At 61.3% G+C, this 27,603-nt stretch overlaps 1 protein-coding gene across 1 annotated transcript in view; it reads left to right on the plus strand.

Moving 5' to 3' along the window:
- Positions 1-26,266, plus strand: part of PPP3CA (protein phosphatase 3 catalytic subunit alpha) — a 150,615-nt gene extending 124,349 nt beyond the window's left edge. Inside the window, exons 6-13 of the mRNA XM_037509633.2 lie at positions 937-1,076; positions 5,138-5,215; positions 7,011-7,105; positions 11,367-11,492; positions 12,623-12,697; positions 17,659-17,743; positions 19,336-19,433; positions 24,566-26,266. Of these exons, the coding sequence (XP_037365530.1) occupies positions 937-1,076; positions 5,138-5,215; positions 7,011-7,105; positions 11,367-11,492; positions 12,623-12,697; positions 17,659-17,743; positions 19,336-19,433; positions 24,566-24,753 (885 nt within the window). The 3' untranslated portion in view covers positions 24,754-26,266. The remainder of the gene's footprint in view (positions 1-936; positions 1,077-5,137; positions 5,216-7,010; positions 7,106-11,366; positions 11,493-12,622; positions 12,698-17,658; positions 17,744-19,335; positions 19,434-24,565) is intronic.
- The last annotated feature ends 1,337 nt before the right edge of the window (positions 26,267-27,603 follow it).

Raw genomic sequence — 27,603 nt, forward strand, 5'->3', positions numbered from 1 at the left:
AAGGGGAATCGACAAGTTGGCCAGCCTTCTGGATTCACCTGCCTCTGTGGGGTTTTCCTCAAAGTGTTGGCTGTTCGGAGCACCCGTTCTGAATGGGTTTCCGTCGCTGCTTTGTGCTTGCTTTCAGGAGGCTCCGTACTGGCTGTTAACTTTCCCGAAGAGCCTGTAATTGTAGTTTAATTGTAGTTCATTCAGAATAAACTAAAAGAAAATGACGGCATCATAACCTCGTTGGTGAAAGGCCCCTCTCAATGGGCTCCTGTCGTCTCAGGGCACCCGTGGGCATGGAGCCGTGGGCTGGTGACCGAGCGCGGCTGGGGCGCGGGTCTCGTGAGTGTGCTCCCTGCTCGCTTCCTCGGGTTGCCCCCCAGACGCTCTGCAGCGGGCGCCCCCTCTCACCAGAAGCCCTGGCTGTCCCGTGAGTGACGACCCAGAATGTCATGGAGCAGCTGCTGCTCTTAAAATACAAGCCGCCTGCTCTCCCCATCGTGGTTCTTACGTAACCCTTGTCAGAAGTTTCCCCTCCGACCCCCACGCCACAGGCGGCCGTGGGTCTCTCCCCGAGGTAAAGTGAGCGCTGCTGTTCCAGACGTGGGGCTGGGCAGGGAGGGTCACGGCACTGGTGACGACTGAAACACTTGGGGGGGCAGGTGCGAGAGAGCGGAGGCGGGGCGGCGCTGGGGAGAGCGGGACGATGGGCCCTGGAGGGAGTGACCGGAGGTCCTGGTGACTCAGCTGCAGGACACTGGGAGGGCAGGGGGGAGGGGCGGGGAGGCAGGAGGGGCGGGCAGATCCGAAGCGGGGAGGCAGGAGGGGGCGGCGAGGCCCCACACTCACTCCGTGGGGCGCGCGGGAGCCTGCTGCAGGTTCTGGCTGTTTCCTTCCAAAGTCCCAGTGGCGCGAGGTTAGGGCTCGCTCTGTCTTCTGTCTCCCCAGTTAGACCGGTTCAAGGAGCCGCCCGCCTACGGGCCCATGTGCGACATCCTGTGGTCCGACCCCCTGGAGGACTTCGGCAACGAGAAGACTCAGGAGCACTTCACGCACAACACGGTCCGGGGCTGTTCCTACTTCTACAGGTGAGGGCGGCGTCCCGTGGGACCCCGCGGCCAGGCGCCCACCGTGGGCTCCCAGCCCGTCCGTCCAGTCTGCAATCCCAACCACCCCAGGCTGCCCGTGTGACGTCGCCTGTGCACAGCCCCTGACCCTGGCTTCGAGTTTAGGACGGCCTGCTCTGCATGCCGGAGTCAGGACAGGTGCAGACAGCTGGGCTTACCTGCTGTCGGGTGTCTTCCTGGGGTGTGGACACGGGGTGTTCACGTCAGGCTCCGCTGGGTAATCAGGGATCGTGCATCTTTGCACTTCTGTTCCCAACAAAAATATCGATAATGACTTCATTGCTCTCATTGAGATTCTTAATCAACAGTGATCTTCAGTCACGACAGACCGAGCACCTGGACCCACAGCCGTAGCCTCTGTCCAATGAGGGCGGCCTGGGTCACGGTTTGTCCAGGATGCGAAGGTGACCCCACCTTCTAGGGCTGTCCCGATTCTCTTGTCTTCCCTCAGTCTGTCTTGACGTGTGTGGCGGCGCCCTCTGCGCGCCGTCTTGGAGCTGCCGGAGGCACACCAGGGGCAGCAGCGCAGGTGGACAGGCTGGTACGGTCGCCTTTTGAGTTACGGGCAGCAGTTTTGGCCCGTGAGACCGCGTTGGGTTTGACATGTTTGCATCAAGTTTGCGTGTCTCAGCGCCACGCCGCCCAGTCCGTGAGCTAATGCACTGTCTGGGCCATGATTGACATAAAACAGTCAGAAAATGGGCCGGGACAAACATGGCGGCCAGCTGTGGAGGACGGGCCGTGCGACGAGGGGCCGGGTGGCCCCCGCCTGACCCCAGGGCTGCAGTCAGTGCTGTGTCCCAGCCGGAGCTCCGCTCCCGGAGACCCGAGCCGGGCCAGTGTCGGAGTGTGAGGATTGGTGGGGAGCAGAGCACACCGAAGCCGCGTCCCGTTGCCATGGCGCCCGCGGCTGCGCCCAGAGCCCGTGTCCTCGGATGAGTCAGGCGCTTCTGTGCCGGGATCGCCGGCTTCAAAGGCGACGCCTCGCACGGTTCTGAGCGGCGAGGTTTGCAGAACGTCTCACAGTCGTTTTCAAAGTGTGTTTGAGGCTGCAGATTGCAGCTCGCTCAGATCACCCCGGCCTCCTGCTCACGGGCCTCCAGTCTCTGTTCTCCTCACGCCTGCTCAGCAGCTCCTGCCGCAGCTGCGTTCACACACCCTCCCCCGCCTCCCCCCCACACCCGCCACCCCTCTCCTCGCGGCAGGGCCTGCCTCTTGGACATTTGTTTCTTACCCCTCCCCGGACCGCCGTGTACCGCCTTAGCGTCCCCGTGAGCTCGCTGCGGCCTCCGGCCCGGCCTGTGCCTGCCCCTGTCACCCCTCCCCTTCCAGGCTGAGTCCTCTTTGTCCCCTGCGGCGTCTGGATCCATACGACCTACTCCCCCTGAGGCTCCTCTCGCCTGCACAGGCTGCCCCCTGCCCCGTGCCCCACCGCAGCTCCCCCGTTCTGCTCACAGCGCGTCCTCTGACATGCAGACAGCAGCTGTCTCTGCGTGTTCTCCTTGCCCTGACGTCGCCGTCGATCGTCCGTTGTGTCTGACTGGCCCTTTGTCGGCGAGTTACCAGCACCGGGGCCCTGCTGTCCCCTGCCCTGGGCTCCCCACCTTCCCCCCGAGGCCGCTGGACTCGTCCAACTTCCCGCCTCCATTCTTCTGTGCTGTCCTGGGCACCCTCACACCCGCCCGCCCGCGCTGGGGCTGCTGCGTCACCTGGATGGGCCGGGGCTCTCGTGGGGAGTGCTGACAGGAGAGCCGGCCCCCTCCAAGCAGAGCTCTGGGGAGGCTCACGGTGGCAAGGCTGCTCCTCGCGGAGGTGTGAGCGCAGGAAGCAACACCCTGGGGTGCTGGAGAGATGGCGCCGTGTGGCGGGCCTCAGAAGCAGAGCCGAGCTCGCCAGGCGGGCAGGACTCCTGCTGAGGGCTGGACGCCGCCGTGAGCCCTGCTGCACCCACTGGGCCTGGGCAGCAGAGGCGGGAGCTGACCATGGTCCTCTCCATGCACACGTTCCGGGGGCGGAGGCTGAGATGGAGCATGCCGCGCGGGGCGGGGGCGGGGGCGGCTGCCTGAGGCCGAGGGCGGGCACGGCCCTCTCCTTGGCAAGCCTGTGGAGAGGCAGGGAAGCATAGAAAGTGTTTTAATAACGCCCAGGGCCCTGTCACACGACAGCCTGAAATCTGTGAGATTTGATTCAGCCTCTAATAGGCAGTTCAGTGCAGCAAGAAACAAAACTGGGATGGACAGGAGCCAGCAGTAGCCAGTTGCTGGGCTTTCAACCGCTGTGCTGACTGTTCTGCTCCCTGACCTTTATTCGTCTTCAGCCTGAGCCCCTCCCGGGTGCCTCCCGGCCCCTCTCCTTTCCACTAATTCCTTTAAAATTGCAACCAAGGCGGTGGCAGGACCAGACCGGGCCCAGGCTCGCGCGCGCCCTCCCACAGTGACGGGCGTCGGGAGCGGCCCTCTCTGGGCTGGCGCACCGTCCCATCTCCGGCCTGGGACGCACCTAGTGTTGTCTGCGTTTGTACAAACGGGGCGACGGACGCTCACCGTGTCTGATCGATTTTCCCGTTTACACAGGAAATGGGCCTCAGAGCCAGGCCTCAGGGTCCCCAAGATCCCACGGAAATCCCCACGTCCTCCCTACTCAGCGAGATGCCGTCTCTCCTGCCTGAGGAGCAGTCCTGTCCCAGTGGGGGGACGTAGTGTCAGCCCACATGCCAGCTCCTCAGCGAGCGCCCGGAACCCGAGCACCCTCGCCCCGGCTCTCGCCAGCTCCGGGGCCGGCCTGGACTTGTCCGGGCGCCCCTGATGGATGCGAGGAGACAGGAAAGACTTAACACGAGTGGGTGTTTTCCAGGAAGATTTCCTCTCCCACGTCCTGTCCAGCTTTCTGTCCCTGCGATTTGCTGCCCGCAGGTCACACGCACCCCCAGGTGGTGACCGCAGAGGCCAGCGCGCCCAAGGGGCAGAGCGCTCTCTGCCCGGCCTCTCGGGGCCGTGGAATCTGCTTTCCTGCCTTCCTACGAACCTTGCTGTTGAATCTTCCTGCTTGAGCACTTTGCGGTTTGTTGAAGTTAAACCACAGAAACCATTAAAAGGCACAGAAATGGAGCTGTTATTTCCTCACTGTTATTAAAGATTTGCCCCAGGCAGCCGCTCGCCAGTCATAGGAATCCAAGTGGTATTCGCCTGTTTTCCAAACTTATTTAGAAATCTTAATGTTTAGATAATAGAGATGAAAAATTTCGGAAATTAGGAACATTAGCATTAACGTAGATGCGCCTGCCCGTTCAAGATCAGACATGTATTTCATGGGGAAATTTACTTTAGGCACCAGCGGGCATCAGACCCAGCGTGGAGAAAGTACCCTGGTGCTGTGCTGTCCTAAGACGCTGTGAGCCGTTCCTGAAGAAAAAGGAAACTGAAAAGCGCAGCCAGGTCATTTCCAAAAAAAAAGTGACTCGCGTGGGCAGACGGCCTCTGCTCGCCGAGTGTCCGCATGAGGCCGTGGCCAGGACAGGGATGCGCCCGAGCGGGGACAGAGCTCGGTGCCACCGTGAGGGTGCCCAGCAGCGGCTCACCCCCCAAGCAGGCCCTGCTCCTCGGAGGCCGGCGTCTGCACGGCCAGGGGACTTTGGTCCACACACGATCTGGAGAGGCTTCCACGCAGCTGCTCCTCAAGTAGAGCAGGGTCCCAGAGCCGGTCCACCTGGGTGGTGTCCACTCCCCAGGTGGACACTCCTGTCATCAGGCACGTGTCTGTTCACCAGACGTTGGGACGGGGGCTTTCCCTCGCCCCTAGAATGTTCCGGAACACACACGTGCACATGTGGAGACATAGGGTCTGCATTTGCTCCCTGGCCCCCGTCTGTGAAGGCGGCTGTGCCAGTGGGTGCGTCTGCTGCTGCGGACTCTGCCTTGGGCCCAGAGGCTTTGGGAGGGCGGGGGGCCGTGCTGGTCTGGCTGTGAGGAGGATGCGCTGGCTCCGTGGTTCCGTAACACACGCTTCTCTCTCTGTCCCCGCAGTTACCCGGCCGTGTGTGAGTTCCTACAGCACAATAACCTGTTGTCTATACTCCGAGCCCACGAAGCGCAGGACGCGGGGTAAGCACTGGGGCTGGGAGCGCCAGCCAGGCTCTCACCCCCCACCCCCTCGGTCGGGCTGTGAGGCTGAAGGACACAAACAGGCGTGTCAGTGATGACGAAATCCTGTTCCAAGTGACGAATGTGTAACGTGACTTTGCAATGAGGGCTGGTTTTCTGTGGCACTAACTCCACATCAAGCCTGCATTAGGAAGGAACAGGCCTAAAACTATAGCATTTCAAGCCCGAGACACTGTCCTTTCAGTAGGTGTCACCGGAAGCCCTTGTTTGCCTTCAGATGCGTCAACTCGTCCCACCGTGTTCTGCATTTCCCGAGAGGGAGGGCCGCGTGCTGTGACGGGCCTCAGGCTGGCCATGGGGGCCGCGTCAGCCCGTGAGCCCCTGTGTGTGCTCCTGAGCCCAGCAGAGCTGGGCTTCGTCCAAACGGAGCTTTCCCAAGCATGGCCCTCAGGTCCGAGCTGACCCCGCAGCCTGTGCCGCGCTGCTGGTGCTCAGGTGCCCCTCCTTGCTGCGGGCAGCACGGGCCTTCAGCTGCCTGCCTGACCGCACATTTCAGGTGGCTGCATCTTAGTTCCACAGCAGGCCTGAAGTCATCTGCTTACTTATTTGAAAATAGGTTACGTGCGTCGGTTAAAATCAGCAGTCAGTTTTATTTAAAAGGAGCAGTGGATTGAGTGGATGCAGAAAGACCCCGAGACCGTGTCATCCCGTCTCTTTGTTTTCATTCGCTGTCAGGGGAACGCGAGCCGGGTCTCACAGTCACGTGGCAGGGTTGAGAGTTCCTCCTTCACACGCTGAATTTCCCCCCAGCAACGCGCAGTCCCAGAAGTGGCATAAATACTTTAGGACATTGTAAGAGATTTTTTTTAAAAGGTGGTGTTTTCTGCTGGGAAGAGCAGTATCAAGTATTTGTAAAATTACGAATTTTCAGGTGGCTATATATTTATCTAAAGATGTTGCTCATGCCCATTAGAACCCAGCTGCATAAGGCATGCTTAGTTTGCCAGAAATAACTGACACAAATTGCCCGGGGAATGATAGACTGTTGTTCTGCACCTTGTGGTAATGCTTCTAAGTCATCTTCCTGAAATCTATCAAACCGAAGTCATGAAATTTATTTTCACCTTGCTGGAAAGAGCCCAGGTTTTGTGTATTTTTTTTATTTCTTGAGGACCAAGTCCTGTTTTTGTCTCGGTGGGAGAAAAGTTCCTAGGTTTTTGGTTGGTTTCCAAAGTTCTTGCGGATAAGCTCATTCCTGACTGACTAGATACTCTCCTGCCGAGACAGTAATCTGTGACCTGCAGACACCAGCCTCGATTGGCAATAAATAAAGCCCTAAAATAGAAACACTGTCAACTTGTAAAATCAATCACTTATTAACCGGGTAGTCTTGAACACCAAAGGAGTAAGTCTAGGAAGTGCGTATGGGCAGCCATGAGAGAAGCTGCAGGTCAGTAGGGTCGCCAGCCGGGCTAGTCGTGGGCGGGCTGGGCACATGGCTCGGGTTACTCAGTCTGGCAAATGCCAGCAACTCCCGAGACTCGGCAGGACCAGAACACCTGTGTGTGCAGGTGCCTGCGCCCTCTGTGCCAGGCGCGCAGACACGGGGAAGGGTTCACCATCCTCCCGGCCCACGGGGCTTGGAGTGGTCCGGACACTGTGAGAGTGTGTGTCCTCTGTCACCCTGGCTGCACGGACGGGAGCGTGCACAGACCGGAGAGGAGCTCGCTGAACGCGACGTGGTTGGGCCCCGTCCTCCCCACGGGCCCGGCTCACCTTCTGCTTGTTGCTGCAGGTACCGCATGTACAGGAAGAGCCAGACCACGGGCTTCCCGTCGCTCATCACCATTTTCTCAGCGCCGAACTACTTAGACGTGTACAATAACAAAGGTGAGTGCGCCGCCCGGGACAGCTGCGGGGAGTCGGGAGCCGTTGCGATTCGGTTTGCTTTGAGGGGAGCGTTGGCCACCGTCGCCCCCTTTGCTTTCCCTCCTGCTCCGCGATGCGGATTCTGAGATTGTCTTGCAAGTGGCAGATCAGCCCACAGGAGGGGCCCAGCCCCGTCCCTGGTACCTGTTCTCGGGAGAGTCGAAGCGTACAGGGCGACAGCTAGTGCCGTGACGGGCCCAGGCTTTCTAAAGAAATTATAGTGGAAAGTAACCCAAAATCACACTCCCTGAATCATGCTCCTTACAAAGGACGTGGATTTAAATAAAAATGCTGTCACTGTGCAGATAAAGGATAGAGAAAAACACCAGAGAAGCCGTAGCTTGAATTCTAATGCAGACCGCGTCTGCCGAGCCCCGCGCGGGCGCCATCACTGCTTTTCTTTTATTTTTGCATACAAGAGCTGGGGTGCAGGCCATAGTTGGAGGGGGGTGAGAGGACTCACCAGAGACAGAGTGGGGAGCAGAACAGGCGGATCTACTGAAATCCACTGCCGAGAGGAGCAGCGGGCGAGACAGGAGGGTCTGCTGCGCCATGTGGGTTGCTCCCTGACCGGGGATGGACTCAGGCCGCAGCAGTGGCAGTGCTGAGCCTACCCCCAGGCCGCCAGGCAGCCTCTCGCCCCGAGCAAGCACTGGCTGCCTTCTTCACACGGGGCCGCGTCTCTGTGGTCAGCGCCTCTCCTGGGGAGCGACCGTGGGGTGGTGAGGGACTGGGCCCGGTCCCACCCACCGGAGCCCCCCCCGGGGTGCCAGGGACGAGGGGCCGCAGACTGACTCGGGGAGGGGAGGGCACGTGAGGGCCTCTCGGGGGGCCCGGGCCTTGACTCAGGCTGTGTGAGCAGGTGCAGGTGGCGGCTGGTGACAGGATGAGGCAGCCCGTGGCTGGGGGTGCTGTGCTGAGGGCCGCTTGCCCGGCTGTGGCTGTTTGAGAGTAAAGGAGTCAGGCAGAGAATGAAGCGGCGTGATGGGCGCCCCCGGTCAGCTGGGTCGGGAGGCCTGGGCGGCCTTGGCCCTTGGCCAGTCGGTGACCCACCCTGGGGTGGGAGTTACTGTCTTGGGGTAACAAACGTCAGACGGGGATGTGAGGCGGCAGATGCAGGCCGAAGCGCCCAGATGGGCCGTCAGCGCGAGGAGGACGCGCGAGACCCCCCGAGCAGGCCCTTTGGCTTTGGAAGACAGGACCCGGGGGCTCCGAGGCTGGAACCTGCGTCTCCCTGGGACTGTTGGAACCTGCGTCTCCCTGGGACTGTTGTTGAGACTCGCGCGGCCGCGGTGACCGCGGCAGAATGGAAGAACGAGGAGACGGGCTTGCGCTGGCTTTCCGCAGCCAGGAGCGGCTGTGCCATCGTCAGCTCCCTGCTGGGATGTGTCTGGTTTTGCGCCCGTGCTCCTGGCCTGTCCCTCAGCTCTCCAGGCTGCCTGGGGACCGCCCCAGGCCGTGGGGTCCCGCTCACCCCCGCCCCGCCCTGCCTGTGGCTTTAAGGACCTTGCAGAGCTCGTGGGTGAGACGCGCCGCAGCACAGCTCTGCCTGCGACAGCCGCGCCTGCTGACGTGCGGGCGCGTGGTGACATCTCCGTGGAGCGAGGGACGTGTCTCCTGTGAATAATGGATGACACGCCTCGGAAGCCGCTCGGTGCGTTATTAAGCTGTTCTCATCGGGATGGCGTGGCGCGGGCTCATTCCGGGCAGGAGAACAGCCCCCCCCACTGCCCAGCCGGGGTCTCCCGTCCCTTTCGGACCTGCCTCTGCTGCCCTGGGCGCGCCCTTGCCTGCCGCTGGCCCTGCTGCCCACGGCCCCCCTCCGGCCTCTGTGCACACCTGAGCAGCGAGTGTGCCCGGGCCTGCCCTCACGTGTTCCTGTGGACGCTCCAGGCCTCCGCGTGGCCGAGGCCCAACCTGGCCAGCCCCGATGCCCACCACCCTCCAGCAGCGTTCTGCCCCCCGCCCACCAGGGTCAGCGTCGGCCGCCGGCGCGTGGGCAGGGCGCCGTGCCCCAGAGGCGAGCAACACTGCGCGTGTCGCGCTTTCTTCCCAGGGGTTAGCGGCAGGCCAGCACCCAGCACCCCTCGACACTAGGCAGGACACTGGCTCAGGTGTCCGCTGCCGCTGGCCCTTGCCTTGGCCCGGTGGCCCGGTGTCCTGCCGCGCACGCAGCCCTGGGAGGAGCGCTCACAGCTGCCCGGCTGCTGCTGCAGGAGGGAGGCGCGTGGCACGTAGCTGCTTTTTTTTATTTTTTTAATAATTTCCCACCTGTAAGCGTGTCTCAGCCTCGTTATCAGCAGCGCAGCCCTTACCCGTGCCCAGTGCCCGGGATAGGAGAGCCCCAGCCCTGCCCCATGTGGGGCATAGTCTGGTCTCGGCACAGGTGACTGTTTTCCTGTGTTAGGAAAATGCCACCAAGCAGCGGGATAAAGGGGGTAGAGGGAGCTGAGGGGACAGGGCTTAGCTGGGGCGACGTCGGCACAGACTGACCCAGCGTCGGACCGCAAGGGGCGGGCCTGGGCTCTGCCTCAGCAGCCTGGCGGCCAGCAACTGGGCCTGTGGGCAAAATGGGGTCAGCGGCTCCATCCCTTGTCCCCACGCTGCTGCACCTGTGCTTCACATAAATCCAGGCAGATTCGAGGTGCCCATGGTCCCGGGAGTCCCCGTGGGCGCGAGAGGGTGGTGGGCGAGGCTGTGATGCAGACGGGGGAGCCCACGTGCCGGGGCACGGCTGGGCTTCGGGACAGCGCGGACTGGAGCGCCCAGTCACTCCCGAGGTGTGCCACGTGGAATTCTGGGTTGAAAGGAGAATTTGAATGACAAGCAAAGTTCTTCAGCAATTAGGACTAGAGATTAGATGGCAGCCAGGAAGCAAATCCACTCACTCCCACAGAAGGTTCTGGGAGGGGGAAGTGGAAGTTTGGGTCTCGAGGAGACAAGAAGACGTCATCGGTTGTCATCCTGAGAAGCGAGGCCCTGCCCGTCACTGGGGAGACATGTCTGCGATACTCTGGACTTTTAAACCGGGCAACTCGATCGAATTTCTTTTGCAAAGCATTTTAGTTTTCACAAAACTTGACGTTTTCAACACCCTCGGATATTTCCAGATCACGACGTGATCTCGGGGTCAGGCGACGCCCACTGCAAGTAGGAGGGGGCTGCCGCCATGGGGAGGTGGGGGCCCCGCGGGGACGCAGGTGAGCTGTCACCTGCGGGTGGGTCAGCGCTGAGGCAGGGCTGGCCGGCCCCGGGGGGCACCCCAGTGACGCCCTGGGGACGGGGAGGCAGCCCAGCTGGCGCTCTCACTCTGTCCAGACCCCTGTTGTCCCTCCCGGGCGTGCGTCAGGCCCCAGGAGAGGAGGAGCCTGGCGCCTGCGGGGCGGGGGCCAGGCCGCAGGGGAGACCACAGGGAGGGAGCGGGTGCAGCTCCCTCAGGGCAGCCCCTGAGCCCTGCAGAGCTGCCTGCGCTTGGCCAGAGCCACTCCCGGCCGGTCTCAGGTGAGCGGGGCCTTTAGCCTGGACATGGACATTTGTGAAGCGTCTTGGGGCCTCCCAAGCCGGGCGCCGGTTGGTCACAAGGCGGCTGTGATGAGCCCAGCCGCTTCCCGGGCAGCCCCTGGCTTTACTTACCGTCACCGCAGCCACAGGGGCCGCTCGCAGCATGTGCCAGACCACGGGGACGCGCGGCCACTGGGCCATCCACTGCGACGCTGGACTGTGGGCCAGGCGTGTCTCCTGTCACTAAAACCAGACAATAAGATACCCCCAGCCACACCCCCCGCTACCACCACCATAAAGACGCCCAGCTCCTGCTGGACGTCACAGGCCGTTCATGGTTCAGCCTTAAGCGTTGGTAGATTTACATGTTGGGGGACACAGTGTGCCTTTCCGAAAAATCCAGAAACAAATTATAGTCACATATGCGAGGACATTGTTGAATCATGTCAAACTCCTCCTGTTAGTGTCATCAGATACTCAAGAGGCCAAGATGTTCTCCGCCTCTCGGCCACCGGGGAGCCTGGGCCGCTGCCTGGCAGGCGTTTGGGGAACTTGGCGTCTCAGTGTTTGCCGGGCCGGAGGCCGCCGGGGTCCGCTGTGCACACTCCGAGCTGCCCCCCGAGGGAGGCTCGCCCCACACACACGCAGACCGGGTCGACGGGGGGGTGGGGTACCTGCCCCATAAGCGGCCCCCCATCTCACTCCCTCTCTCTGCCCCCAGCCGCGGTGCTGAAGTACGAGAACAACGTCATGAACATCAGGCAGTTCAACTGCTCCCCTCACCCGTACTGGCTCCCCAACTTCATGGACGTCTTCACCTGGTCGCTGCCGTTTGTCGGGGAGAAAGGTGCGTTGTGGGTTGCAGGGGGGCCTTGGGCGACCAACTGCATGTCACGAGGCCTTCGTCACGACGGAGCCCGCCCCCACCACTCACGCCCCCTCGGCCTGCGCTCAGTCAGTCCGCTCTCCTTCCTTGGGTGACGCGGCTCACACACTGTGTGTCCCTGCGAGGCCTGAGGTGAGGCAGGGCCATGGCGGGCGGCGGACGGAGCCTGCCCAGCGGGTAGGGCCTGAGGGCGGATCCAGAGAGCACAGGCGGGGAATTGGGGAGGACAGGAGCGAGGCTGTGGGGGGTGCAGTCTCATCAGAACAGCCCAGCTGTCACGAATCTCAGTGCAGGGGTCACCCACATCCCGCCGGGGCACGCTGGTCAGCGCCCCTGTGCTGAGGCTTAATGTGCCATCACGTGGTGCGAACTGCCCGTCAGCTGAGCTGCAGCGCAGCCTGCTTTGCTGCTCTTCTCAGTGGCGATGGGCGCAGGGACTCTTTCGAAAGAAAACACACACGACGACAAAGCACTGTTCACTAACAATCTGGCGGTGCTCACGCCGCACTGGCCCCAGCACAGCCTGCAGACCCTGACCCCAGAAAGCCGCTCTAGACGGACAGTGACCGAGCTGCCCTCCCTGCTGGAGCCCGGCTGACCGTTCAAGTGTCCAGCGTGAGTGGCGCCACCTCAGTGTGGACACGGCGTGCAGGTGACTTCCTGTGGGCATGTGGAGATGCCCGCCGTGGTCATTTCACTCAGCTAAATGTCACTAAACTTATCAAAGCTTTGTTTTTAAAGCCCCCTTGAAATTAAAATTGAGTGGTGGTTGTCTATGTCCGTGTTCTCAGAATGACGTCAAATAAATCCTCTCATCAGTGAGCAAGTGTTACTACACACGCGGCCCCGCGCCTGCCCCTGTGCCCGCCCACAGCCAGGCCCTCGGGTCTGGAGGCTCTGTGGATGATGTGTGAGGCCCACAGCCCCCCGCGGGTTTAGCCTGTCCTGTCTGCTTCAGGCACCGGGAGGACCTGCCGGGGCCCAGCCACGGCGGCCCCTGAGCAGGGCAGGAGGAGGGGACCGGCACGTGCCGGTGGCGCCAAGTGTGACCGAAGTCAGGGTGATGTCGGCCTCTTCTTGTTCCCCTGCAGTGACCGAGATGCTGGTCAACGTCCTCAACATCTGCTCGGACGACGAGCTGGGCTCGGAGGAGGATGGGTTTGACGGTAAGAGCTGGCGGGGTGGCGTCTGCTAGGCGCCCCGGGCCTCACCGCCCTTAGGGGCGTGCCTGAGACCGGGGCTGCGTTTTAACCCCAGCGTGTTACTGGGAATGTTCGTTATGATGCTTTTTATTCCCTCTGGAGGAATGTAAGCAACCGGAACAACCGGAGAACTATTCCCTTACCCTGAAAACACACGTCGTGTACACACGCGCACGTGCACACGCACGCGCACACACAGACATATACACACACGTCCTGTCAGGGACTATGACATGCGGTGAGTTTGACCGGCAGAAAAGAACTGTGGGTGTGAACTGAAATCCAGAGATTTCCGGGAAAGGAAAGGAATAAGCCAAGGACAATGCCAGGCCGCGCCTGGAGGTGCCCGCTCACTCGGTGTCCAGCGCGCGACCGTGTCCCAGCGGGGCGACTGCAGAGACGACGGCCAGCGTGTTTGGCTGTCTCTACATCCCCCTTCAGTCTGTTTACTCCCCGAGACGCGTGCACTTAGCATTCTAGTATTTAAATGAGTCGGTATGGACCTAAAATTAAGTCCTCGGCTGAGAGCCTGCCCTTATCACTTAGTGTGTTGGCATGATTAGGCCCTTAATAACACCTTTATGACACCTGCTGCACCCCCTCTAGATCCAGAACAGTCCTTGAATGAGAAACACTGGTTTCCCTGTACAGTAGAAATGCACATTCCTCACTTGACATGCATCGTGTCTTTCTATTTTGCTTTTCTTTGCTCTCTCCAATTTATAAAATTGCTGAGTTTCTCTGTCACGGTGAGGACAGAGGATTTCACTTGTGACTGCTGTTTCCTTTGGTCAGTACAACAGACCGAAATGACTTGTGTCAGGCACAGGCTGCATGTGTGAAAGTTTCTCGAAAAATCAATGGAAGCTTCAAGAGTCAATGTAAAGGCTCCAATTTCCACACACGCCGGGATTGTGCTTGTGGGCGGCGGCAGCACCTCTGCCGCGGAGCCATGGAGCGGACGTTCAGAACCCGCAGGACAAGCCAGAGCTCGTGCGTGGATGCGGCGCTCTACGGGGACAGCCGCGGTGGCCGCCGTGCGCCTGGGGTCACCTGTGCACGCTAAGTCTCGCCCAGAGGAGTCCGTCATTTTTTTGACAAAAGAAGTGGAAAAAGAGTCTGCGCAGAACAGTGTTCCTTGAGACCCGCTCCACGGGCGGCACCTTTTACTTGAAATAGGCATTTTAAAGGGAATCCCGTCGCTGGACGCTCTGTGCCGAGCGCACGGCTGAGCGAGAGACACAGAGGGAACTCCGGGCCCGGGCCCGCGGTGGTGGGGGCAGCCGTCTGTCCGGCCTGGTGGCTGGGGGCGAGCCCGCAGGCATTTCATGCGCTCGACGTGATCTTCAGAGAGGCCGGTGCTCACAGGCTGGTCACAGCCAGCGGCACGCCCGGGCCAGCTGGAGCACCGGCCCACGCGGCAGTCAGACCCCAGGCTGGGGTGGGTGGGGCTGAGCTTTCAGGTGGCAGCCACCCCAACGCCTGTGCCAGGCTGCCCTGCACGGTCAGGGAAACTGGCGGGAACCCTGCTGCTCAGCGTCCACTCCTTCCTGAAGGGGACCCGCCGCGAGCTCACTGAGCTGCAGGCTGCAGGCGCGGCCTCTGCCTCTTCCTCCTCGTGCCCCCTCCGTTCTGGCCAGTGCTGTGCAGGGGCTGACCCCAGAGATGTCAGGGACTCGGTGTCCTGCAGCACGACGGCGGTGTGCTCACAGCTGCTTCTCCGTCCGCACAGAGCTCTGCAAGCTGGTTCCGCCAGGGTTCTGGAAGCATGCGGAGTCGTGTTCCTTGTATTTCCAAGCTTTGATTTGGGGTGGAGGCCATTTTTGTCTTCAACGTAACTCCACCAGAGATGGCCCTCACCGCAATCCACATGCCGCTGCCCCCAACAGCCTTTGTTCAAAGTCAGCGATCGCCCTGTGGGATGAGAAACGCGCTCCGGAGGCGTGTGTGACCACGCGGCCGCGGACTAGCGACGCTGTCCGGCTGTGCAGGGAGGCCCAGGGACTCTCAGGGAAGCAGTGGCCTGGGTGGGGATTGTGCTCTGTGCACACCCGCCAGTACGGTCAACACAGGGCCTCACCCGCCTGGTGCTGGGCCTGAGCCCAGGCTGCCGGGGCTCCCCGGGAGGGCGGGGGGTGCGTGCCGGGACTGGGGGCGCGGAGGGAGGGGCCGGAGGACACGTGTTCCGGGCCGCTCCTGAGAGTCCCGTCACCGGCCCACCAAGAGTGTGTGGAGCTGCCGGGACCTGGGAGTAACCCCGTGCCCCAGCCTCCGCCTTTCACCCTGGGGTCAGCCTCCCCCACCCCGACACCACACGGGTGCGGCCTCACGGAACCATATGGCGTCAGAACGTGCAGTTTGAATGGGGGTGAAAAGAAGTGATTGTCGTTTGAACGAAAACACGAAACTGAAGCTTTGCTTAAAAGGACTACTTCTGAACACATGGAATGTTGCTTTTGAATTTGAGACTTTGCAGTTAAGTGATTATTTTTTCAAAGAAAAATAGTTACCACGTTGACTTCACGCGATGGGCTGTGTGTCCACAGCGCCCGTGGCGCGCACGCCAGGACGGCGGTTGACTTGGTGTTTGCAGGACGCGGTGCGTGAAACCCGAAGAACACATTTCCCTTGGTCCTGTCGGGTCACGGACTGCGAGGGCTCGTAGTGGAAACAAATATTCAAAAAAGAGCTTCGGTGACCTCGGGAAACCCCAAAACCAGGCATCGCACGCTCAGACACGGGGCCCGTCCTGTCAGAGTTGCGCCCGCCCTGCTGCTGTCCCTGGGCTTCCGTTTGCTGCACTTTCACTCGGGTCTCTCGTGTGCGCGCTGTGAGGTGTTGTGAGGTCACGTGTGTGCTGTCAGCCTGGTGTGGTGTTGACGGGGACCCCTTGGATGCAAGCAAGAGGCCAGTTTTCAAAGCCTCATCTTCCTGTCTGTGAGGACTCGAGTAGACTCACGTCACCTGGTGTGTGGGGACATCGTGACGAGCCGGGCGTCCTCATTAAGCAGGAGCTGCCACCTGCACGGTGGCCGTGGGCTGGACACACGCACACACACCCACACGCGTCTGCTCGCTGCCCTCCTTTGCATGGTGTCCCCCCCCCCACCGTGGTGTCCACACATCCTCCGGGGCCAGTGGGGAGTCTCCTCCTTACGTGTTTTCACTGGCTTCCTGTTGAGTCCCGTCTCACTTCTCCTGTCACGCTTCTCGTGACGTTTAGCGGCTCCTTCTCACTGCCTGACTTGTGTTTCCACATGGGCTGACCCGCGGCCGCCCCCTGCAGCCTGGCGGGACCCTGCTCTGCGCATCCTGACCTGACGGCGGGCGGGCGGGCCCTCGGCAGCGAGTGGCGGGAGCATGCTTCTCGAAAGCCTCGCTGCAGGGAATGGTTGAAAACTCCGTGGTCGGCCCCTTAGAGGAGATGCTGCCACCCGCCCTGTCTCTTGACAGAAGTTCTTCATTCCCCTGTTCAGCGAAAGTCATTGACAAGCCAGACAGAAATGTCAGACCTGGAAGTTGTCTCCAGGACAGGCTCCCCTGTGACCAGGCGCTTCGTCACAGGTCTTGGTTAACACAGCTGGGAGGGAGGTGTGAGGCGGGGCCTGCACGCCCACCCCCTCGTCACGGCAGGCCTGGCTCCCCGATGGTCTGCCACCGGCTGCAGGGATCCCCCCGCCCCGCCCCGCTCGCTCGGCCCTCCCCTCCTGGGCCAGGTGAGGGCTTCGGGTGGAGAGCGGGGGCTGCACGCTCAGGGGCAGCTCTGGCGGGGAGCAGGGACCCGAGCCCCCTGGACAGGCCAGCGACCGAGAAATGGCTCCTCAGGTCCCGCTCTCTTGGGTGAGGCCGAGACCTCCCCTCCAGCCATTTCAAAGTTAAGTAGCCGTTGGCGTAAGTTTTCTTTCTTACCAAAATGCTGAGGTTTTGACCCGTGTCGAACACTGAGGATTGTAAGCCTCATCCTCCCAGCCCGCTCAGCACGAGGGCAGAGGCTCTCCCTCCGGAAAGGTCAGGAAACGTGTCCTCACGGCCGAGAAGCGTGCAGCAGCCAACCACCCACAGACAGCCCGGGCGGAGCGCGACTTAGGCTGCTGGTTCAGGCCGGAGCGCGCCTCTCCTCGGAGTGGAACATGGCGGCGTGTTTCTGGCCAAGGTGGCACAGTCAGAGCGCGCACCTCCTCGGGTGAGCACGTCCTGCAAAGTGCGCACGGCCACGCGGCCACGGCGAGGGCGTCTCCTCCCTGTTCACTGGACCACGGAGACTTAAGAAGAAGCGAGAGGCTCGCTATGCCTGGGTGACATAAGAACAGAGAACATGGCTTCACCGGCGGCCACGTGGCATCATCTGACAGCTCAGCCACAGCAAGGCACCCGTGAGGACACGCAGCGTGAACTGCGTCTGCACTTGGAGGAGGCGCGGGCCGCGCGCAGGCGGAGCTGTGTCTGCCTCTGCGTGTGCGGCCAGGTGCAGCCGCGGGCTCCACCCTTGCGAGGCCCAGGCCAGCGGGTCCCTGGTCTCTGTGGACTGACCAGGAGATGAGGTGGCAGATGCTGGGGCACACGCCTTGTGGCCGTGTGTCCCTGGGAGCACGGGGCGCCAGGAGCCTCCCTCGGTCTCCCGCCCTTCCTCATGGGGACCAGCGTGAGTGGGGCCGCCCCGCTGCTCGGGGCCCGAAAACCCTCACCCGCCGCCCTCGGGGCACCTTGAGAGCTGCCCTGTGCTGTTTGGGGCCTCTCAGGAATTCATAACAACAGTGACCCCAGAGGCGTTGCTTTTTTCTTTAGTTGTAAAATTGATTTACAGATGGGACTTGGGGGGTGGCAGGGGGGCTTGGGTGCACCGATGAGGTCCATGTTACGTGCCAGTTTGTGGGGTGATCACGGTCACACACGGCCTGACTGACGCCCTTTGTCTGAACCCGCAGGCGCGACGGCGGCAGCCAGGAAGGAGGTGATCCGGAACAAGATCCGGGCCATCGGCAAGATGGCCAGGGTGTTCTCCGTGCTCAGGTGGGTGCCCCCGCCCCGGCCGGCCCGGCCCTCAGCCCTTGCTCTAGAAAAGGGCTGCTCCCTCCTTCCTCCTGTGGGATGAATTGCCCCCCCAACCCCACTGTTTCATACAAACTGCAGCGTACGGGCATTTCTGCAGAGCACTCCCTGCACAGATTGAACCCCAGTAGTCCCACTGCTGTAGGTGAGGGCCCCCCAAACCCTTACCCATCCTGACCTCGGTCATACGAGCAGGACATGGCCTGGGTGAGTCTGACCCCAAAGCTGTTTCTCAAAGAAGATCTCGCTGTAGCGGATACAAACATAAAATTTTGAAGATTAAAAAAAAATACCCAGATTACGGAAAATGTGGCTAAAACACGACGCATAGCTCAGTTGCTCTTGTGTGAAGATCAGGGATGATCCGTGTTCTGTCTGCACGGCCCGGCCTTACTAGGACTGAGCCTAGGTTCTGTGCAGAGAAGTTTCATCCACCTGTGAGGTTAAAGCCGATTTTAAACATAAATACCAAGGAAAAGTGCTCCTTTGAAATGTCCCGGTTTTCCTGAATCCACACATGACCCTTGACCAGCCCTGGCGGTGGGCAGCAGGAGCACCCGAAGGCTGGGTGCGGGGGAGAGCCAGGGGACGTGACCCCTGTGGGGCCAGGACTCTGGGTAGAGGGGCGCTGGCTCCCTTGGGGGCAGGTCTCAGCACTCTCCTCGGCTGGGGCACGTCATGGGTGGAGCCGGAGTCCACTGCGGCCGCCCCCTCCTGGCCTGCGGTGGAGTGTGCAGGGCACCCCAAACCACAGGCTCAGGAAAGGGCGTTTCGAGAGCAGGGGGTGGCTGGCAGGGCCTCTTCCCAGGAAGCCCTGGCTGGGCGGCAAGGCCAGAGCAGAGGGCGGAGGCCGCGGGCCGCGGGGGAGAGTGACCTCGGAGGGGCGGCTCTTGGGAGGGGCGGCCCTGTGGGCGCTGACGCGGAGCTGGTGTGGGGGCCGGTGTTTGAAGCTCTTGTCTGGCCTGTTAGAGTCTTGCCCTTGACCCTCAGGAGAGGCGCAGCTGTGGGGGCTCTGAGCGCAGGGCCTGAGGGCCACACTTGGGGAGCCCCGGCAGGGAGGGGCGGGTGGGGGGGTAGCAGGAGGCCGCAGGGAGCCCATGTGACCGCTGTGCGGTCCAGAAGCGAGCCTGGGGTGTGTGGGGAGGGAGTGGGGCGCAGCCTCCCGGCCCTCGGGGGTGCACCCCCTCTGGTGACGAGCACACTCCGGACGGGCGGCCGAGCTGGTGTCACGGCTCCAAGGCGTTCCCGGAGCCACACGCTGCACTTGCACAGGTCCCCGGGTGCTCGATAAAGCTGTTCCAGAGCCGACGGGGAGTGGGTCTGGTCCTGGAATACTCTGGGGGCGCAGCCCTTGGAGTCCCCATTGGGTGGAGGGGCTGTGGGTGGCCGAGCTGGCCGGGGGCGCCGTGCAGGTGTGGACGTGGGACTGCGGGGAGCCTGGAGTCAGCCCCGGCCCCAGCCCGTGGCCAGGCCGCGGGTCATGTGAGCCCCCCCATGCGCTGTCCTTATCTTTTCTCCCTGGAGGACGCTAACGCCGGCCCTTGTCCCCGCAGAGAGGAGAGCGAGAGTGTGCTGACGCTGAAAGGCCTGACGCCCACGGGCATGCTCCCCAGCGGGGTGCTCTCCGGAGGGAAGCAGACGCTGCAGAGCGGTAAGCGCCCCCGTCCCTGTCCCTGCGCCTGGGCTGGGCAGGACTGGCCTCTCAGGAGACAGCTCCGCCCACTGCCCAGCCACCCCCGGCTGCACACGCACCCCACAGAGAGCAGGCCGGGCTCCCCTGACCTTCGTCCCCTGACCTTCGTCCCCTGACCTCACCAACCCCGGCGCTCCCGAGCGGGCAGCAGCGTGGGGACACCCGCCGCCCTCCTGGGCAGGACCCGCGGTCCCGCAAGCCTCTTCTCCTGTTTATTCCCCCCAAACACGGGAGACTGAGGAGAGACACGTTTTATTTTTGAAAACACCTCCCCTAAGGGAGTGATTCTGTGCAAAGCGTGTCCGGCGGGACCCCAGCGATGACGCCGCTGGCCGCTGCGGCCCAGCCCTGAGAGCGTCCGCGCCGGGGAGCCGGTCCTGGGTGTCCCGTGTCCCGGGCGCTCCCTGCCCGCGTGCCAGGCGCCACAGCCCCGCCCGTCTTTCCTCATCTGGTAACGAGGCTATTAGTCGAGGGCACCTTAAGCATACGTGAAGGCTGCACGATACAGGCTATTGCCATTACATTGTCGGCGCTGAGTTTCCGCGGTAGTCAGGAGGGTTTTGCAGTTGGAGTAGAAGCGAAAAAATGAAAACAGCACACACTAAGACATGCATCTGGGCCTCGGGCCTGTTTTCCTGCTTCTCTCCCTGAAACACACCGTCTTGTGTTTGCTCCGCAATCCCGGCCTCAATGTGCAGGAGGCAGCCCTCCCCGGGCCGCCCGCCCCCCTCCCCGAGGGGCCCCCCGACAGGCGGCCCTGCTCAGCCCTGTCACCTCCTTCATTCTCACATGGATTCACTCCCACGCCAGTGTCTTTGAGGTTCTGCCAACAGGCAGGCAGCTCTAGCGGAAGGCAGGAGACGCAGCGCACTGCAGTCAGGCGCCTCTGTCTCTTACATCTGCACGTTACTTGACAACCTTTACGAGAACCGTCTGCCCGCCCAGGTCCGCGCGCTCCCGGGGACGCCAGGACGGCACCGTCTGTGCACACGCACGTCCACCTGGGCGGCTGGTCTGCCTCGTGCTGGACGCGTCCTCTGGCCCCTCGGCATGGGCAGACCAGGCCGCCCCCGTGTGCAGGGACGCGGCCGGCACCACACCCCATGCGCCGGCGCTGCCGCGGGTCCGGACTTGAGCTTTAGTCTTAAATCTCGGTTATTTAGTCGTTACAGCTTGGCCCACTTCTAGATCCTCACCCCTGTTTTCATTTAAGTTACTCTGTTTCCTTTCCCTTCGTTTTAAACCCGTTGCTTCGTCTTCCTCTGTGCTGAACTCACGCGTACGCCTGTGCTCACACCAGCCCGCAGAGGCGGAGCCTCGCCAGCCCCGAGAGCGGGGAGACTGAGGCCGCCCCGGAACCACCCCGCAGCCGCTCCCGCCCACTGCCCGCCCTCAGTCCCTCTCCGCGGGGCTGCGTGGAGCTTTGCGTCCTCCCTCCACCCCCACCCCCACCCCCACGCTGGTGACAGTCCGTGTGTACCCTGGGAAGCTGAGGACGCGCGGGGAGTAAATCAGAGCGCGCGCTTGGCAGCTGATCCAGGTTTCAGACCTTCAAGTACAGGAAATGTGCAAATGACAGCCGAAGGGCAGACTTGTGAAAGGCAGCATTTCGGAGTTCCTGAGAAACGTCGCGTTCCCGCAGCTGCTTTGGGAACGATCAGCTGCCCTTGGCGACGGAAAGGCCCCCTCACCTGCACGGGGGGCGGCCTCACCCTGTCGCCGAGGTCGCTGGTGAAAGCAGCGACCTGCACGGTTTGCCTCGAAAGTGCTGAGGTTTCCGTGCTGAGGTGACTTTTTTTTCAAAAAGCTGATGGAATTGTCATGCCGCTGCTGGCTTTGTACCCGTCGGCTGTAACATTTCTGGAATCTGATCTCCAAAAGTGATGCTCTGATGAGGAAACATGATTTTATAGGGGCTCCCTGCAAGGGGCCCTCCCGCCCCCGTCCCCCCGTGGAGTCTCACGACCGTCCATTCAGACGGACCCGTTCTGCGCTTCCGCCAGGTCGGCGCCCCGTCTCCCCGCCATGTTAGGAGAGGGCGCTGTCCATGTCCGAGCGAGGATCGCCCCCGACATGGAGCCACCTCCCGTCAGGTCGTTCTCCTGGCATCCAAAGCCTGCGCCGGGCACAGCAGGTCCAGCTCTGCCCTGCAGGCCGCTCGCCCCCCCCAACCCCGTGAGCCGGCCCCCAGCGCTCCCTCCCCGGGCGCCCCGGCCCGCAGCAGGCTCACGGCTCCCCCGCATCGCCTTCCTTCCAGTGTTTCTGTTCTGCTGTCTGTGCCCGAACCCCACCCTTCCAGGAACACACGCTCCTCGGTCGTCGCTGATTTGTTCTTAGAGTTAAAATCCTCTGCTCATTCTCTCCTTCATTTTGCACCCCCTTTTTCTCTTCAGCTACTGTTGAGGCTATTGAGGCTGATGAAGGTAAATGGGCCAGTCCCCTTTCTGTTGTGCCCGCAACAGACAAGGGCTCTGCCGGGTGTACCCCTCGCTGTAGCTTGTACGGAGTGTGTGGGCGTGGGCTAACAGTGTGGCTCCGTATTAACCAGACGTTCTTGCTTTAAAGGGGAAAATGTCCTTTTACGGGTTGTTTGTCTGTTTGTTTCCCTTCAAGCTGTTTCACTTTGTAGAAGATGAACCTCGCATAATCACAGAAAACCAGAGGACCTGGCTCCTGGCCTTGACCGATGGGGGTGGGGCTCCGGGCGGCTGTTGTGAAAACTCACGCCTAAGACAATATTCTTTGAGCTGGACCGTGTCCCTCCCTCCAGTCACTGTCTGTCAGCGCTGAAAAGGAGAGGGTCCAAGCAGCCTGATGAACGCTAGTCAGCGGAAATGTCTAGCCAAAAAAAAAAAAAAAAAAAAAAAACCCCACCTGCACAGTGCTTTGTGGCAGCCGCACGCTCCTTCCTGTCTCGCACACTCCTCTGCAAGAGACAGCTGTGTTTGAGACAAACAGTTCTGCTCGTTTTACCAAATTTCCACTGGCGGATCTGTCATTGGTGGGACCGTGGCACTAGCAAAATCTTAGAGGGCCCAAAAAATACCTACTGGCTGTGGACGTGGCCGGCCGGTGACAAGAATTGGGACTCTGGAGTCACGGCTCGTTCGCTCAGTGTTCACGGGGGGCCAGCTGCGTGCGGGGGCTGCAGGTGCAGGCCGGGGCGCCCCCCCGCTGCCCGCCCCCGAGCGGAGCTCGCCCTCCAGCAGTCGCTCTCGGAGGGCTCCTTAAAGCGCTGTGTTTGGAGGGGACTGCATCTCAGAGAGCTCGAACCTGCTGCCTCCCCCGCCCTCTGGAAATTCACGAAAGCATCATTTGAAGTTCCCCTTTAAAACAATATGATTCAGTTGTATTTTGTTCTTGCAAGCTAACTTTTTCTTTTCCCCCAAATTGTGTGCCTGTGGGACGCTGTCCAAAGTGCCCCTGGAGACTCTCTCTGTCTGTGATTCGAATCTCGTAGGCAACGAGAGACTGTAAGAGAAAATACAACTGCTTCCTAAATAGCAGTGGCCCGACTGCTATTTACGCGGGAATCCCGTCCCCCTGAGCACCCCGACCTGCAGTGTGCATTCTCGTTGACAGTTTGGCTGTTTTCTGTGGTTTCTGTGACTGTGTTGTGTCCAGTCGACTACCGGTGTGAATCGCTAACCCACTGTGTGGCCGCGGCGGGCGCGCTCTTCCATACCAGGACCGCCGAGAAGGACTGACACGGACGCAGCGGGCCCCCTGCTCGCCGGCCGCGCGGCCTCCAGACCAGGACGGGCACTGACCCTTGAAATGGGTGACGTGGCCTCACAAATTGCACGAGGACAGACGTTTTCTATTCACGACGGTGACGGTGACGGGACCACCGGGAGAGGAGCTGGGGGCGCGGCGAGGGCGGCCCCTGGGTGACTGGCTCAGTCCCCAGTGCTCCCGGGACGCAGCTGGTCACTAAGTCAGAGGAGGGGGCGCGAGCCTCGCCGTGGGCCGGCCTCTCCCGTGTCCCCACCCTCCGCTCACAGCCCACTGGCCACCGTTGTGGCGCCCTCCCCTCCCAGAGGGCAGCGAGGTCCCCCCCCCCCCAGGCTGGGCGAGTGGGGCCACCTGGGGTGCTGCCAGGCCGCCCCGTCTGTGCAGGATGTGCAGGACCAGCTAGAGCGAGTCTGCTCGGCTGCCCCTGTTTTTCCCAAGTAAGGTGAGGAGGGGAGAAGCCGCTCCCCTGACTCCACTGCTGCCCCTGTCCCCGCGCTTTATTCCAGCTCCCCGGGGCCCGTGGGGGGACCTTAAGTCCGTCTCCGCAGCCCGCTCAGGGCAGGGTCGCCAGCAGAGCCCCAGTCGGTGCTGCCCCTTGGAGAGCCCGAGTTCTCCTGAGTCGGGCCCCACGAGGGCCTGCGCGTTCTGCCCACGGTCCCTGCAGGCTCCGGCCGCCGCTGCCTCCCATGGCCATGTCCCCTCGGTGACCGACTGGAGGCTACGGTGTCCTGTGCCCGGGTGGGGGTGCACACGGGGGGCGCCGGTCCGGCCGCTCGCTGCCCGAGGGCTGACGACGCTGTTGATGCGTGGTCTGATCTTGATTTTTGCGAGCTTCTCTTAGCCTGGCACCACGCCACAGACGCCCTCAGTTGACTGCAGACACAGGCGCTCACGGCTTCATTTTTTTTCCTGCCGACGCTGAGCTGTTGGCCGAGACAGTCTTTCTGGAATTCCGGGCTGGCAGGGAGACCCCGAGGTCAGCCCTTCCGTGGCAGCCTGTGGCTTCTGCTCCGAGGGAGCGGACCCCGGGCGTTGCCAGCGCGGGACGTGGCGGCGGGCGGAGCTCCAGCCACCCAGGGCCCGGCGTGGCCAGGCCTGGAGCGCCCCCGCCTCCCGCAGCCCCTCAGTCCCAGCTCCCGGCAGGCAGGGCCCCCCTCACTGACGGCAGGCGGACGTGTCGGGTGGCACGAGACGGAGGCTGTTCTCGCCCTTGCGGTCCTCCCGGGTATGGGAGGAGTCTGTGTGCTGTGTCGGGCGTCGCTGTGTCCTCACCCGGGGCCCTCGCGCCCCCCGGCGCCCGCCCCCCCCGCTGCCCGGCCTAACCCTCCTCTCTCCTCTGATGGTTTCCCGTGCAGCTATCAAGGGCTTCTCGCCGCAGCACAAGATCACCAGCTTCGAGGAGGCCAAGGGCCTGGACCGCATCAACGAGCGCATGCCGCCCCGCCGGGACGCGCCGCCCTCCGACGCCAGCCTCAACTCCATCAACAAGGCGCTGGCCGCCGAGGCCAACGGCACCGACAGCAACGGCAGCAACATCCAGTGACGGCCCCGGGGCCGCGGCGGCGGGTCTGCTCTGGGGCCAGGCCTGGACTCAGTTTACACTATCGCTCGGAAAGAGGGAGATGAGAAACTATATTTTGGTGGGGGTGGTGACTAAGCACCTCTTTTGGGTATGCCTTTTAAAATGCTTCTAGGAAAAAAATTTTTAAAGAAAGCTAACGCTAGCACCTGCTGCACCGTTGGGGGTGGCCGCGCAGCCTGCCGCGCGGGGGGGCTGGTGGACGGCCTTTTATTATGTTACTGGACACGAAAACTTTGTCTAATTTCTTACTCTATTGTACGTTTACAGTCGCAGCACTCAAAATGGATGACATCAACATTTTTAACAATGATGTACAAACTAAATAAGGACTATTTATTGATAATGTTTTGCTACTCTTGTCAGACAATGGCTATAAACTGAATTAGGCAGTCTCAAAAAAACAAAAAACAGAAAAAGAAAAAAAAGAAGGTCGCAAATTTGTTAAAAATGCCAAAAAAGGACAGTTTCATTTTGTACAGATTCTGCTTACCTCAGGTTTCTCGTGTGCTTGGCGCCCTTCCCCCCCCCCCCGCCCCGACACTTCTCTGGTTCATTTGGCGATGACGCTCTTTTTCTTTTCTTTGAGTTTAAAAAAAAAAAGGAAAACTGGAATAATGACCTTTCTCTTTCGTTTGCTGTTTCTATTTAGGGGTTTCTGTTCAATCAAGTCTTGGTTGTGGCTTGCTGAATTAAATATTTATGAGTGGTGCATTTTTAAGTATAGTGAACAAGACACCATATTAAGTACAGTGATAAAGCATCTATATTCTGTAAAAAACAAAAAAACAAAAAAATCTGCCTATGCATGTTTTTTAAGAAACCAAACGGCTGTCTCGGCCTGTATGGGACCGTAATGCGCTTAGTGGTCTGACCTGTACCGGAAATGTATGTTCCTGACGTACTTTATATTCTCTACAATGCTTCATGCCTTTCAAATTTTGTAATCAAAAGAGCTTTGACAACAATCTAAAGGGGAGAGTATTCTTAACAGTTTTTAACATGCGCTTGTCAGTGCACGGCGAGGCGGTCAGCATGTTTAGCAAGCCTCGCCCAACTCAGTTTGTAGTTCCGTGTGAGACTAACTGCATGGTAACCGTTGGCGTCCTCACGGTTTCCCCCGTCCTGTTCCGTCACGTGCCACCGAATCTGTGCTTTTTTCACCTTCCGCCCTTTGTATCTCGGTTACGGGTGACCCCTGGGCCCTCCCGACGACGGCGGCAGCAACAGCCCCTTCCTATTTTTTAACGAGTGTGTAAGTGCCCGAGCCGTCCGCCGCGGCCTCCGCCTTGCCTTTGTGACTTGACCTCTGAGATGTTGGCAATCCAAGCATGCACCTGTACCATGACACAGAAGCCGCATTTTCTAGTACTACTCAATAAACGTGCATGAACCTGATGCGCTCGCCCCGTCACTCAGTCTGCGGAGGCGACGGCCGGCCCCGGCGTCGGGGTCCGTCCCCCCGGCCGCCCCGCTCCCCGCGGGCTGGGGGAGGCACCGCCCTCCGCAGCCAGCCCCCTCCGGCCGCCCGAGAGCGGCCGGGGAGACCCAGGTCCCCTCTCACCGAACGCCCCGACTGTCGGCCGGCTGCTCAGCCTCGGGCCGGACGCGGGGCCGGCTCGTTTCCGACGCGGTTCCTCCCCGGAGCACTTTGTTCCCGTGACGGAGCGCGCCCGGCCCACGGAGCCGTCGAGCACGGCCGTGAGGGACGCCGCGCGCCGACCCGGGGTCGCAGTTGTTTTCTGAGGAAGACGACCCCACACGTATGCTATCGAGTCCAAACGTCTTCCCCCGAGGATATTTCTCCACCCCAAAAAAAAAAAAAAATGACACCCAAGGAAAAAATTTAGATGCAACTTAGTAGAATGATACGAAACAAACGGCACTTGTTACCGAGGTGTTTCTTTTCTTTCTTATAACTGCAGAGAAAATATCCTGACAAAAAAAAAATTCTCCTTTTTTGGATTCTTTTCTTTTACAAATTGTGCTGAGGCAACTATGGCATAGAAATAAACATTTGACATTAAAACGAGCAGTGGATGCGAGTATTGCTTGGTCTGTGGTCCTAGGCAGAGGGCGCGTCTCGGCGCGGCCGGAGCAGGCTGTCGGGGACGTGCCGGTGCGGCCGAGCCGCGTCTCCAGCGGACGGTGCTGCCGGGCCCTGGTCACCAGGCCGGTCGCCTCCACGCCGCAGGGAGCTGCCGCCTGCTGGGGCCGCTCCAGCCGCTCAGCTCTGGCCGGCACGGGCGGGCGTGAGAGAGGCGGCTGAGCCAGGCGTGCACACACATTGCTTGCACACAGGTACAGGCATACACACGTGGTTGTGTGCAGTGCGCGTGTGTGTGCACCAGGGTAGGCACCTGTGTGCTCGTACAGGTGTGCACAGGTACGCACACAGGCACGCAGCTCCTCCACCCGCCGTCGGGGTGACTTCCCTCTCGGGTTCAAACTCGGCGCCCGGTCCTCGCCCGGGGCTTACGAGCAGGAGCTTGATCTGAGTCACCGACGCTTGGCAGCGCTTCCCGTCTCGCGTCCCTCTGCTTACACTCCTTTAAACTGTTTCTCGAGGACACAGGGAGTCGTCAGAGGCCTCACTCCGTGATGAGGGAGCAGTGTGAGCGGGCAGGCCGCCGCGGCAGGACGGCGGGCCCCCAGGTGGGCCGCAGCGTGGTGTCGGCACCAAAGGGTCACGGTAACTCTGCCGCCGGAACCCGGGACCACCCCGCCCTGGGCGCCCCTTCCCTGCCCCCGCCTGGCCCGTCACGGATAAATGTCACATCTAGGTTTGCAACCCGAGCCACGCTGGCTGATGCC

The sequence above is a fragment of the Talpa occidentalis genome, unplaced genomic scaffold, assembly GCF_014898055.3.
Source record: "Talpa occidentalis isolate TD23 unplaced genomic scaffold, MPIMG_talOcc4v2.1 talOcc4.13, whole genome shotgun sequence".
In the NCBI taxonomy this organism is placed as follows: Eukaryota; Metazoa; Chordata; class Mammalia; order Eulipotyphla; family Talpidae; genus Talpa; species Talpa occidentalis.